The sequence below is a fragment of the Kryptolebias marmoratus genome, linkage group LG13 (assembly GCF_001649575.2).
Source record: "Kryptolebias marmoratus isolate JLee-2015 linkage group LG13, ASM164957v2, whole genome shotgun sequence".
In the NCBI taxonomy this organism is placed as follows: Eukaryota; Metazoa; Chordata; class Actinopteri; order Cyprinodontiformes; family Rivulidae; genus Kryptolebias; species Kryptolebias marmoratus.
Window position 1 is genome coordinate 14,149,248 of NC_051442.1, and position 14,867 is coordinate 14,164,114.

Consider the following 14,867-nt stretch of genomic DNA (forward strand, 5'->3'; position numbering starts at 1 on the left):
CTGGACTGGAGCTTTAAGAATTTGGTCCAGATCTCAATGCTGTAGGTTTTATTTGTGCTTCTGTTTCTATATAAACACAGAGACACGTTAGTCACAGTCTGTGAGAGTCACGTGCAGTCTGTGCAGCCGTCTGGTGGGAACACACAGCGCAGTGGCAGGGCCGGAAAGTGGGGGGGGCAATGGCCCCCTGGCCCCAGTGGTTCCGGCGCCTATGTCTGACACTGACTTTAGAGTGATTCTCAACTCATTCACTTGTTCTCCTACTCTTACGTACAGCACGTCTGTGTATCAAAACTCAAATAACTTAAGAAAAATGTAACATTATTCTGTCAATATGCAGTATTTTTTAAGCAAAACTAGTATTAGCGGTTGCATCTTAGCTTAAAGAAATGAGGTTGTGTTTTGCAGTTTATAATTTTTGTTTTGATATCATGTTACTGTGAAATTGTTGTATTTTTGTTCGCACCATCAGACTCTTAAACTGGGTCACATCTGCTCCAAATGAGTTTTCTGGCTCTAATGTCAGTTATTTGGACATTTCCTATTTCCTGAATTATAAACTCTGTGACTGTTTCCTAGATTTCTTTAATACTACTTCACCTTCCATTATATATAATTAAACATTTATTTTAATTCTGTATTGTGATGCAGTAAGTTAGGAAAATACCACCAGGGTGAAGACTTCCAAAGAAGACTGTACTTACTTGCCAATAATGTCACAGGCATGAACTATTTTTCAACTTCTCACTGGAGTCAACAACTGCTCAAACTTGTGCAGTCTGTCTGGACCCTGCACCAAACTAAAAAACTAATCTAATTTTTTTTTTTTTTTTTTTCTGTGACCTGTTTCACTTCTGACGTCCATCTGTTCAGCTCAACCCTATCTTTGCAGTTCAGAACCTCTTCTTGGGATAAGAAAGAAGATGAATTTCTCAGAAAGTCAAAGAAAGCCTCAGTACTGGGAAAAACTAAACAATCCCTCAGTGTTTTCAGAGCCAGGAATGGACCTAAAACCTCCGTTTTCAGACCACCAAGGATAAGGAGACCCGGAAAAAAAGATTAAACCAGTAAACAGAGATGCTGTTCTCCCTCCTTGTGAAAGAGATCCATTAATTCAGCCACAAAGGACATGAATCATAAAGCAAAATATCAAACTAAGTCATGAGAGACAGTCCGCCTTCCAACCTCCTCCCCCTGGGTTCAACATCTCTTCAGGAGTGGATGGCAAGTTGGCTCCTGTATCTGTGTAGATCAACAACACAATCTGTTGTCACCTTTTTTTGTTATGGGGATGTGGCGCCACGTGTGACTCTGGATACTTTTTGGGATGCAATGTTCTGGAGCATCCAGACAAAATGGTGGAAATGAAATGAACCTGCGCGTGTTGAAAGGCCATGCGACCGTACTGCACTGATTACAAAATCAGGTCAAATGGATAACGACGATGGCAATGGTTTCAGCAGAGTGTGGGACCCCCTGGAGCCAATTGGATGCAGAACTTTAGGAGTCAACCGGATTCAAGATGGCCACCACATCTAATTAACCTTAGCAAACACAAAAACAGCTTTAATGTTGTCAGTTTTGCAGATACTCAGCTAAAACTCAGTGTGGTAGTAGCTGAGAGTCATGCCCGTGACATATTCCAAATGCTTACAGACCACATGAGAGCTTGCCTAAAACTTTGGCGTGGAAGGCAACGAGCAACATGCATTCCTTCAAGAAATGCAACTTTTACTTTCGAATAGTTTTACTGAATTTATTGTCGAAAAACCATCCATCCATCCAACCATTTCTAGCTGCTTATCTGGGGGCGAGTCAAGGAGAGAAGCCCAGACAAACCGTTTACCAGCAAGATGGACATCTGGGCAGCTTTTAAAAGCAAGAATTCACTGTTTTAGAAAAAAACCCAGGAAGAAATTAAATAATAAAAAAAAATCAGTTTCCGTGCGGCGTGTTACATTACACAGGCCAAGGAAAATGATGCAAGTCAAGACAGTTACACAATCCCGTATGACTCAGGTTCTTGTAAAATATGTTGAGCTGTGCTGTTTATAAATGTCTACACGAGAACAATCTCTAGGAAATTTTCTGATGTTGCTTGGGAAAATTTACTCCTGTGCCTGTTGAATCCGCTGATGTTTCCTTTGCCAGGTCACCAGCTGGCACTGTGATTTTTGTACTATTGTTTGTTTTAGTATACTGCTGAAGACAGTTTCATTCAAAACGGTGAACACATTTGTTTGTTTGGACCGGCAGTGAGGCTGAGCAGCACACGCAGCACTCTGCTTTCCGCCATTGTTACTTCCTTTGATCCACTCACGCAAACGCAAAAAATAATGTTGACTGCAGCCATCGGTGGTGCGCATGCGCGATCTCACACCGATGCCGGGCGTTACCAAAAACGTCCACTCTGAGACCAGAGAAGAATCCGATTGCTGTTGTTGAATGCTCGAAAGGCCAAAATGTTCCAGTTTCTCCTAAAAACAGCTTTGTGTAAACTAAGAGGGAACACTCAGAGAGCAAACATGCAGCACCCTGGACTTTTAGATTTCACTTTATTACTCGAAGGAGTAAACACTGGAACAGGGCCAGGGTTTGAAAGGCCTTGCTTGACATAAACAAGCTGTGAGGTGTCTGACCTGCCGTAAGAGTCCTATCTGCTCCAGTTCCTCCCTGAGGTGCTCCATCTTCCTCCTCATGGTGAAACTGGGGTCTGTTGAGCTGAAGTCCTGACGGGTTCCTCTGGTGAAGGCTGGATTAATAAATAAAGAGTGTTGCTTTGAGTTCCAGATAAAACACTCAAAAAAATGTCTAAACCAAACAAAAGCTCTTAGAAAGTCAGGTGGACCTCAGGACATGTGAGGTCTGCTTCATTTCAGCACGATGGGAGTTTGTTTGTTTTACATCAAAACTTGACCCACGATGACACTGAAGCAGGATGTCTGTTTATCATCACTGTTTTCAGATTCAAGTCCCTTAAAATGAAGTTATTATGTGAAAAGAAGGAACTTATTTATTCCTCCTTTCACTGCTGCAGAAAAAAACAAGATAATTCCCACCAGTTCGGATTAAATGTTTCTTTACTCTTTTTGTATCTTAGCAGAAAATTGTTTCTATGTTCATTGAAACTCAGATTCTTATGCAATATGCATTTTCAAATAAGGCTCAATTGAAAAACAGTCATTCTTAAGAATGTTGGTGCAGAATGGATGTGGAGGTTGTCTGAATGGATGGTTACCCAATTTCGTCTGTTCAGGATGAACGTATTTGTGGATATTAGGAGCTAGAAGCCCAACACACATCATTTGCCCCAGACGGAATTACGTTTAATACACTGCCTGGCCAAAAAGAAAATCATTTTCACACATGGATTGGCCACCACAGAGTCTAGACCTTAACCCCATTGAGAATCTTTGGGATGTGCTTTGAACAGCGGTCAGACTCTACCTTCATCAGTGCAAGATCTTGGTGAAAAATTAATGCAACACTGGATGGAAATAAATCTTGTGACATTGCAGACGCTTATTGAAACAATGCCACAGTGAATGCGCGCTGTAATCAAAGCCAAAGGCGGTCCAACGAAATATTAGAATGTGTAACCTTTTTTTTGGTGACTTTTTTTTTTTTGCCAGGCAGCATATATCTCAAATGTCGATTATGGATAGGTAGAAGGGCCTTCTGGACATCTGAAATGTTCGTTTAGACTAGAAAGACTTGAATTATGGGTATTTAATCTTCAGCACAGCTAAAGATTCATTTCAGTTCTGATGTGCTAGCATGCCATTTTGACTAGGACAAATATTGGTGTCTAAGAAAGTGTTTGGAGACAGAAGTAGGGTTTGATTATATGTCACAACTACCTGCCACAGTGGTTGTCATTTAACATGAGTGACATCAATGCTGGAATTTATGGTTTACCAACAAAACACTGAGCTGTAATGATTTGACTTCAGTTAATTTCATTGGTTTTATCCATGTGGCTGATTTGTTACGGTCTGAGGTTTTTCTGTGGTATGTTTTAAACGTTTTTATTGTGTTTTTTGTGTGTGTCACCGTCTAATAAAGTTCATGCCTGCCTCTTTCATGGTTTTGATGTGAAATCCTTATTCTGAACAACAGGTCTGTACATTACAACGAAAACCTGGACTATCCTTCCAGATCTACCGTTTTTTTTCGGGGAGTGCTTTTTCCAGGGCGGTATAAATCAGTAGTAATTAGTACGTTTTTAATTTTCTATCACATGATGCCAAGATTTACATGTGAGCTGAGAACAGGAGCGGTATATAACCAAATAAAACTGAACAGGAACAGTTCTGTAGTGGCACTCTGCGTCCCAATAGTTCGTTGTACCACCTTTGCAGTTTGTCTAACAACCAATATTTGAATCACTCGACTGAAACCAAGTCTTCTTTTATGATGTTTACTTAAGGAATTCAAAAAAGTACACTTACAAAAAAGAAATGAAAGGCTCGGTACAGATCGGTCAAAAAATTGTGCTGCTTCCACCGTATCCAACTGCAATCTGAACTCAAACGTGCATACGGCCAATATTAATGTTACGCATTACGTAGTGGAAGCCAAATTACTTTTCACAATAAAAGCATCCTTTTACATTAACTAAGTTATACATTCTAGAAAATATACTCATCATGAATTTCTCAAAATTAAATTAAGCATATTTATACATTTTTAATCTAAATTATTATTCTATATGAACTCCCCATTAACTGGCTCTTACAAGTTCCATGGAAAAGCTTTCCTCGTTTCCAGAGAAAGGCTTCCAGAGCTCCACAGAAAGAAAAAAAAAAAAAGTTATGGCTTTAGGTGCAACCCAAACACACAAGTTTTGGCTTCAACACCTCCTCTATGCACCGATTCCACAATCACACACACACAGCACATGCATTGCATGTGAGTGCATGAGAGTGGGATTTGTTATTTCTGAACCCCATATTTTAGAGAAATATAATCTGAAAACCTTTACGAGCGTGCATGGGTATTAGCGCGATGGGATTTTTCCACAATTCTTGATAAGTAAACATTCTAACCCTGTGGAGAACTATTTGGTACCCCGAGACGGTCCCACGTGTTGTGAAAAGCAAACAAACAGCGAAACAACATGTTTATTACCGGATCTTGGCTTCAGTCCAAACACTGTCAACGTGGTGCTGAAATCAGCGTAGCGCAAACTCTCCTGAGAACACAATGCATCCATTATTCCTGAATGCAGAGATGCTGGAAAAAGATACGATCATTCAGGGGTTTGTCAAACTCACCTCACAGTCGTCGTTGCCGCTGGAGCTTTTACGGGCACTCTGACACTTGTACTGCAAGAAGAAAAGACAAACACATTTTTTATGATGCTTGGATGCTGATTGTTTTACTTTCCTATTTCCTTGTCTCGGCTTGGACAGGTGTTGGCTTTGGTGGCAGTTTAGGATGATTAATAATTGATTCTTTTGCAATCCAGTAATGAACAAATAACTGTTGCAATCTTTATTTTTCCCCTCATAAAACTTGGGGATTTCTCAGGGATCGTTTTTAATTATATTTAGGTACTTTAAAGACACCAGCCTTTACTCAGATTACAAAAGCACATGTTTTCTCTCACCAGTCATGATGCTGTATCTATCCAAGCAGCAGCAAACAACAACTCTGTGGATAATAACATCCTGAGACCTATCTGCTGAAAAGACACCAATAAAACTGGACGCTAACAGGAGCTTCACATACAACTCGCAGTTCGTGAAAAGAACAAACAAAAAAAACACCACAATGAGCAGCTTGGCATCATTGGTGGTGATGGATAGGTACATGTGATTACAGGACTATGCACACGCCCGTACTTTGAGATAGTCTTTTCTCAGGTACTTGTTCCGCCTGCGGTCTTCGTTCTGATTCAGGACTGGCGGCACTTCGGGCCACTTTGGCTCCGAGTCTGATTGTTCAGTCTTCAAGCTTCCATCGAAGGAGCAGGAAGAAGAAGGCTGCAAAAGCGTAAAGTTGACACAACAATTAACGCTCCAACCAGAGACAGACAGAGAGAAAATAAAGCTTCATTTGGGATTAAAGAGACAGACTAAAGGTAGAATGTCACTAGGCTGCGACTTTTCAGTTGCAGTTTCAGTCAGTTTTGAGTGTTTGCAACCAGTGAGCTGTGCAGACATGTTTTCCGCGGCCGGTTTTTGGAAACCACAGCTCTTTTAATTAGCACGGCTTTCAGAACTATAATCTAGACTGTGTACATTATCTCATTGCCCACCTTCACCCACATCATAGCTTGCTTTGTACCCACATGGCTGGAGTAACCTTTTTAAATCAAAACGTTAATTTAGACCAGATTTTTTTTTAAAGAATTATTATTTATCATCCGAATGTTTTTTAGACCTGGACAAAGAAGAGCTCTTAGGACGGGTCAGAGATGCTTGCAACAAAATCAAGAGGAGTTAAAGATGGGTTTGAGACAACAACGCCGACACTGTGACTATTCTGAGAGAAAATTTGCCACACAAACTTTTTTCAATGTGTTCAAAATTCAACTGACGAGACTGTGAGCCTCGGAGACCCAAGCATGGAGATTGAGACCCACCTCCAACATCAGGAGACATTCTGGAGAGTGCCTAAACCAAGGGTAGGCAACCCTGGTCCTTGAGGGCCACCATCCTGCATGTTTTCCTTGTTTCTCTGCTCCAACACACCTGATTCAGTGGTTAAATTGCCTCTTCATGTTCTGCAGAAGCCTGTTAATCACCCATTGATTCAAATCAGGTGTGTTGGAGCAGAGAAACAAATAAAACATGCAGGATAGTGGCCCTTGAGGACCAGGATTGGCCACCCCTGCCCTAAACAGTGCCGCTCGCCAACTAGTTGCCAACAGTTGCAGCTCAGTGAGATTCTACCTTAGGACATACATAGGAATTTAGACACTTTTGAAGGTTTGAAGACTTCGCACCTGCCCACTCAGCACTGAAGCTCCGCTACTTCCTTCATCCAGTGAGGCGCTAAAATAAAACACATAACATCAGGTAAGTTGATATGAAGTCAGACGACATGACTATAATCTCAGGAATTTACTCTGTTAACAAAAACTGGGTGTATTCTAACAGTGATGAACTGATTTGTCCTTCCAGTAATAAAAACAGCCTATTTTAGCTTCCAAAGTTTTAAGCAACTGCTGTTTCCCTCATTTAAATTCAAAATGTAACAGAACCTGTTTAGGTTAACTTTATATTTTATATATGTGTGTGATTGAACAGTAAGTCATGTAACTACATAGCTGTTCAGACGCACATGAATATTTATCCATTGTATGTTTTCTGCAGGAAGATGCATTTGGATCAGGTGTCCAAAAAAAGAGAGAGAGAGAGAGAATGAAAACCAAATATAGGCTGTCTGACAAAGCCGACATTTAGCTCCAAAATCAAACTTTGCTCTTAGTCCTTGAAACAACTTAGCTCAGCTTCATTTAACATCATCCACATAAAACAAAGTGAATCCTGTGAGATGCTGGGTCTTACTCTTACTTAGCTTGGGAATGTGTTTTACAGCCACATTAGACAGGCCAAAAGACTAATATTTACTGTCATTTTGGGGCTAAATCTGATTTGTTTAACTTTAGAAAGGTTAAACAAATCCAAACTCTTACCATCTCTTTTAGGGCTGAATTTCGACTCTCCTAGATGGCCTCAGCAAAGTCTGACTCGCAACAAGTCCTTTTGGATTAAATCTGGATTATGTCAGACTGGGTAAGCACAGCCCAAATTTCATCAACTATTTTTGGACTGTTTGGACCACATGGAACGGGCTAAACCAGCTGTGTCCAATCCTGGTCCTGGAGAGGCACTAACCTGCATGTTTTAGATGTTTCCCTGCTGTTCAGCAGGTCTTAAGGTTTTGCAGAAGCCTGTTAATCCCTCAGCCCTTCAAATTAGGTGTTTTAAAGCAGAGAAACAACTAAAACATGCAGGACGGTGGACCTACAGGACCAGGATTGGACACCACTGGAAAGAAAATTCTGACTTTCAATGTCTTTTTGAGCAAAATCTTGAAATAATTAAACTGGAAAAACAAAGTTTGACTTTTATTGTCTTAGGGCTAAATTTGGACCATATCAGACACGCTAATTAAAGCCCATCTGTATCTAAACATCTTTTCTGGGGGCTAAAAAGTAACAGGTGGGTTAAATAAAGTCCAACTTTGATGTCTTTGCAGGGCTAAATCAGAGAAAGAGACATTAAAAAGATGTCTGTGGACATCCAATTTTCAGATGGTGCTGTTTGGTTGTGAATGCCAAATCATCTCGACAGTTGCCCCACCATACATATGTGCTTTTGTTCTTGGGGAGTGAATTGTGATGATTCATGCAGAGCTGCACGTACCTACGGACAGTCTGAGGTGGCAGTCGCTGTTTGCTGCTGGAGCTCCCAGAGTGACTCAGAAATCTACAGGAAAGCAGGCACAGCCTTAATTTTACAAGCACATAAACATGCACAGGTAAACTAAGGACAGTTCTTGTGAAATGATGTAAGCCACTTGAAAGTGAAATGAATCACTGGCAATAATTTACTACTTTTCTAATTGATCCCAAAAGAAATTGGGTCATGATTTTATTATTTGGGCAAAACAACACTACCTGCATGATCAGAAATAATGTTCAGCAGTGTCTGCTCAGGGAAACTCCCTTGTAACAGTAACACGAACTCATGCAACACTTAGCAAGATAAACACACTAGGTGTGCTAGTATAACCGTTTTTTTTTTTTTTTTTTTTGTCGGTTTGTTTTTTTTACTAAATCTAACATGCAAGCTGTTGAGACAAGGCCAAAACCCCCGCACATTCACCTGTGTGCCCTGCCGGTCACTCTCCGTCGGTGAATAAGACTCTCTGCTCTGCAAATTAAGGACCGTCGTCTAAAAGCATCACATCGAACACGCAGAAGCAGAAAGGGGAGAAAAAGCAGAGAAAAACAAGAGATTACATAAAGAACATGAAGCTCTGCAGAGTCAAAAAAAAAAGCACAATAGAAGTGTTTGATTTGTTTTTAAGCATGTTTGATTTCTCTCTTTTTGACATGTTGCACACCACTAACTCCCACACAGTTACTTTACAATGTTACCTGAACAGTGGGCTCCAAAGGTATTCATTACAGCTGGTACTCTTTCGGTTTTGTTGACTTACATCCTGAAATTTTAAATGGATCTTCCGTTTTAGCATTTGCCAAAAAGGGCACATTGGAGACTCCCCAAACTTGTGGAGGGTACTGTGATCAGGAGAAACTCAAATTGAACTGTTTGGTCGCCGTGTCAGATTCAAACCTAACACCTCTCATCATGCTGAGAAACACCATACCCACAGTGAAGCATGGCGGTGGCAGCATCATGCTGCGGGGATGTTTTTCATCAGCAGCGATTGGAAAACTGGTTAAGGTTGAAGAAAGAAATAAACGGCACAAAATGTGGAGAAATCTTGATGGGGGTGGAGGGAGGTTGCGACTCACTGTATGTTAGTTCATCTGACTGCATACTGTCTGTTCGTGCTAAGAGCATGGAGCAAGGAAGACAAGCAACTAGCTTATTTAGGCAGTGCAGCGAATGAAGATCTACTAGAGCCCCACGAGGGTCCCTCTCACCTGTTCTGCTGTTCCTGCTGCAAAAGCTGGACAGCAATCTTCCTCAGATCCAGCACTTCTTTCAGCTCATCATCCTCTTCCTCAGCAAGCTGGTCCTTATCAGAACTGGAAAAGAGTTGAGGCTTAAACTTAAACATGAATTTCTCATTTAGACTGCAGCTCTCCGCAGCCCGAACATCTCGACAAACACGGTATTGAAAATATAAATGGTCTGAGAACATCATTTCAGGACTCCGCGGGATCGTCCAGAGGTCTGGGGGCTTAGGCAGCGACTCGACTGACAGCAGACTCCTCGTGTGTTTGAAGGATGAGCCAAACCCACTGATCAAACAAACCAGCAGGTGCAGCAATCCATCAGCCACAGAATCAAGCTGAGACGTGATGTGTATTTGACAAAGTGATGAAAAGGATTTTTGTCACTAGTTAAGCTGTCAGATGATGCAACCATGTGTGGTCTCAGTCATTATTTGCCCATGACTGACTGTGTTTTCATCACTTTTTCCTGATTTGTACATGTTTATTTATAGAGAAAAAGAAAATACACACACACACACTCCACCGATCGCACACACACACACACACACATATATATATATATTTGTATATATATATATATATATATATATATATATACATATACTGTATTTGATTAGGCAGCATAAAAGAGCAGCATCAAGACAATTACAAAAATTAAGAGAAGCGTTACTTTACATTATCATCAGTTTTGCATTACTAGGTTATTTAAGTAGAATTCTGTAGTTATTTGTAAGCACAACGAGCAGCAGCAGCAGTTGTTCAGCTTCTTTGGTGCAGCCTGGGGCACTTCCAACAGGAATATTATACAGTTTGTGCAGGATGGACCTTATTTTTTATAATTGGAGACTGGACTTGCTGTTAGCTCATAAACTCTCCAAACTGAGGATGTTCGAAGAGTTACCTACAACAGGCCAGGCAGTAATCGTTCATAGCCTCGTCAGAGAATCACACTCAAAAAGACCATCTGCTGTAGCTTTGAAAACCAACAGTATGTTTTTCATTCATTTCAGCAGTTCAACAGTTCATGCCTCTTGTTGTAGTTAATAGTTTCATAATCTGCCAAATGTTTTCAGCAGGTGACAGGTCTGCACTGCAGGCAGGCTGTTCGTGCATGCAAACTCTATCTGCAAAATCGTGTTGTTTATGAAGCGCAGAATGTGGGTTTGTAGAGTCTTGTTAAAATGAAAATGGTTCCCTCTGAAAAGTCTGTCACCTGGCAGAATTTGTAGCTCCAAAGCATGCATGTATCGCCCAGTATTAAGCGATTCTTCACGGATGTGCAGGTTAATCCGAGCGGAGTCATCTTAAAACAAATGGAATTTCGAAAACGTCATAACAAATGACCAGCAGTTTTACAATACATTGGTTTTCTATGCAAAATATTATGATACTGCTTCAGAAGGTGCTCCAGGCTACACTGCGAGGTCTACAGCTAACTGCTGCTGCCGCTGATGCTAAAATGACAACGATGCAAACGTGTTTTAAGCAAAGCTGACGGACCGTTATAAAGTTTTACAGACTACGACGGCAGCAATCAGCTTTTAGCCTGGGCCGAGCTCAGATTAGCCGTTCCCCAATTAAACTCCATTTCTACAAACTGAGGTCATTTAAAGAGCTATCTACAACAGGTAAGATATTATTTGTTCATCACCTTTCCACAGAACCCCAGTACAAAAGATTCAATCTTCTCTATCACCTAAAGCGATGAGAAGCTATTCTCTTCGTCATTTAAATTTAAAAACCATGTTGCCTACTAAAACACAATTACTGAAGTCCTTTTTAAACTGGAGACTCTAATTTATATGTGGAGTCAAATCCATATATATATATATATATATATATATATATATTATAGCCAGCAGTGTTTATTTTTTGCTGAACAATACACGTGATTTAGCTAGCCCTGTTTCCCAACTTTTTTTTTTTTTGGAAATGGGGCTGTGCGGACATCTTGATTAAAATGAATCATAAATCCCAAACATCTTTAATTAGGATAAATTATAAATAACAAAGTGAAATCACAAACTCAAAGAGAACCATCAGCCACTCAGATTTACAACACGTCACACAGCAGCTGTGTCTGCTGTTTTTACCATCACTCTCTGTTGTCACTCAAGTTAATGGCTTGTGTTTGTCTACAATTTTCTTCCCACACAGTGAGTCGCTGAAATGTACTGTCAGGGGACTCTGTGCCTTCTGCAAATTCTTTGCCTATAAACGATGTATGTGTACTTTATACAAGGTGGGGAAAACTTGGACCGGGTTAAGGTATTTGTTTTACAGCTGCACGTAAAGGAAACTCACCCTGACTCCTCCTTCCAGCTGTCTTTATCTTTACATTGTTGAGACATGTTAAGAACTTTCTCCAGTTCCTGAAACACATTCAAAAATTGTAACATTTGACAAAAATCGTCTTTTCCGCGCTCAAGGGGTTTGTCCCAAATGTCTCAGGGTCATCTCACAGAAAAAGAAAGAAACCCAAAGCGAATCAGACAGATACCTTTATACAAGACACATGACTGCTTTGCTGTCCATCGCACTCTGACAGAGCAGGATCCTCGTCGGGGTTGGGCTCTATAAAGTCATAGAGATCCTGATCTGATGGAGGGAGGAAGCATCCGCGTTCATCACATGACTGTCACATTTTAGGCACTTCATTCTACTACCCCACGTCTCTGTTATTGCTTTCAAAGGGAAAATGTGATACTTATATTCGGTAACCTTTGCAAGAGTCCATTTTGGAGAGTAAGGATAGGGCATCGGCACGGGCTGTCTCTGAAACTTGTGAGTGGAGGCTGACGGTGTCATCGTCTGAGGGCTGCAGGAGAAGTCAGGAATAAAGTTATCAGCTACAAACCTGTAGAATATTGTGGCAAAGTGTGTTCACACGCATTCATACAGACAGATAAAAAAAAAAGCTTCCACAGTGTACTGAGAATTACTTTTGTGGTGGTTTAGTGATTGTATCCCGGACCACATGTTAGCCTGATCTCTCACACACTAAGAAAAACAGTCTGACAGAAAAAAAAAAAATCCCGTAAAAGTAATAGAGAAATAACAAACATATTGTGGTAAAAGTCTGGGTGTGGACAGAGTAGTTTGGACTGCTGGCGAAACTGTTGCAGAATGATCTGTCGTATTTTTGTCTTATTAGATTAATCATTTTGCACATTAATTTTTACATAAACAAATGTGTCACTGTATGACACTGAAATATTTCCTCCAAAACAAATGTTAAGCTCTGCAGTTATAGTCACCACATCAAACAAATCAGTGAAAATAATTAAAGTCTCTTGAGTCATCCTGTTGATACGTTAATAATGACACACTGCAGGTCCTTGGCTCAGGGACACAGGTTTAAATGTTAACCCCAGGCGACTGAACTAACACTACCTGGGTTTGAAAGTTTTAGATTTCTTCTGAGAAAATCCTATGTATATATGATGTCTGTCAGCTGTCAGCTCCTGATTTGTCATGAGCTAACACACTGAAATGGCAAACTCCATATCAGTGCTTATGCAGATTTGTAACGCTCGAGAGAAAATTTGATACCCTTCAGCACCCATCAGAAAATGCTTTAACTAAATATAAAGAATCAGTTCCTTTATTTATTTATTTATTTTGTTTCTTTTGCCAAAATAACAAGGCTCCAAATTAATATTTGTTTCCTGGCAAACTGATTATTTTGTTGGAAACTGTGGAGCATTTGACACTGTTGCCCCTCTGAAAAAGAAGGTAATCTGTTAGAGGAGTTTGGCTCCTTGGTTTAATGCTGAGCTGCAGATAAAACAATTTGGGAAAACTGAAAAAAGAGGTGGTGCTGTTCTGGTTTTGAAGGAGTCTGACTTGAGTTGGTTCTTTTTAAAATTGACCCTCACAAAGTTAGAACTTCTTAATACTTAGTTTTAATCAAAGCAACCCCATGTTTCCTTTTAGCACCATAGCTAGACTAATAAAGCGTCCTAGCTCTGGTGAGCCATGTAGTGATGACTCATGAACTTCTTCTTTAAAAAAGGTTTTATTGGGGAGACAGAAAAAAATTGCAATATTCCCATCCATGATAGTAATAACAGATTTCATGAATACAGCAGAACCAGATTTGTGTTTGGACTGTTTCTGAGCTAACAGAAATAATAGCTTAAGATAAATCATCAACATAGATCCCATTTCAACCTGACTCTTTAAGGAGGTGTTACCCTTAATCAGCATCCCTATTTACTATAAGATCTTATCGATCTGACATTAGTGAATTACTATGTACTGTAGGTCTTTAGGGCTGTAATTAAACCTTTACTTAAGAAATCTGATCATGACGGTGGACTTCTGTTTATACTTGTCCTGTTTGTGCATGCATGCAGTTAATCACATTATTCTGTTTCAGAGGTTTTAACGATTTTGGGGTAAGAAAAACAGCTCTAAGCTGGTTTAAATCCCATTTATCGGATAGATTTCAGTTTGCTCATGTTAATAATGAACTTTATTCATAGACCAGAGTTTGTCGTGGATTATCTCAGGGTTGGTTGGACCAATACTCCTGACTGAGCCATGTCTTTAGTTATGCTGCTATAGACCTAGGCTTCTGGGGTACCTGATGAACAGAGCACCCCATTTTCACACTTTTTTCTTTACTCAGAATGAAAGTAAATACCATTGTTGTTATTAACTTTGTGCTTTCTTTGTTCTCTTGGCAGGTATTCAGAGCCAGCTACTTCCGTTTGTCTGTCCTTTTCTGATCCTCTCAACCCTCAGCCGGTAGAGGAGGATGGCCACCCATCTTAGTTTGAGTTTTGCTGGAAATTTCTTCTTGGTAAAAGGGAGTTTTTCCTCCCCACTGTCACCCACTGCCCTGTGAATTTTTGCTGGCTTTGAGCCTGATTTCTAATTTAATAAAGTCTACTTTATTCTCTTTATCACTGTCTGATGAGTACCCATGTGACTGTTATTGTTTGAATCGAACAGCAATTCGTTCCACTTGTTAGATTTATTTTCTAAGAAACTGGGCAGTCTTTGCAGCTGCTGCATCTGAACATTGCCTTAAAGTTTATCTAGAAAAAAAAACAATACAAGGTCATATATATTTGTTTGGTCATCTGTGCTGCCTTTGAACTCTGACCTCTGTTGTAGACAGCCTCTTATCTCCGTTGTCACTACCGATTCCAGAGTCAGGCCCATGATTCTTACTGGGATAAAAATCTTCCATGCT

General features: G+C 40.2%; 1 protein-coding gene across 1 annotated transcript in view; it reads right to left on the minus strand.

The window, feature by feature from the left end:
* Positions 1-14,867, minus strand: part of lrch2 (leucine-rich repeats and calponin homology (CH) domain containing 2) — a 33,599-nt gene that overhangs the window by 5,541 nt on the left and 13,191 nt on the right. The window contains exons 7-18 of the mRNA XM_017431910.2: positions 14,778-14,865; positions 12,386-12,482; positions 12,165-12,262; positions 11,969-12,036; positions 9,629-9,733; positions 8,841-8,909; positions 8,379-8,441; positions 6,953-7,001; positions 5,847-5,987; positions 5,277-5,327; positions 5,131-5,194; positions 2,640-2,752 (exon numbers count right to left, since the gene is read on the minus strand). Coding sequence (XP_017287399.1) covers positions 2,640-2,752; positions 5,131-5,194; positions 5,277-5,327; positions 5,847-5,987; positions 6,953-7,001; positions 8,379-8,441; positions 8,841-8,909; positions 9,629-9,733; positions 11,969-12,036; positions 12,165-12,262; positions 12,386-12,482; positions 14,778-14,865 — 1,006 coding nt within the window. The remainder of the gene's footprint in view (positions 1-2,639; positions 2,753-5,130; positions 5,195-5,276; positions 5,328-5,846; positions 5,988-6,952; positions 7,002-8,378; positions 8,442-8,840; positions 8,910-9,628; positions 9,734-11,968; positions 12,037-12,164; positions 12,263-12,385; positions 12,483-14,777; positions 14,866-14,867) is intronic.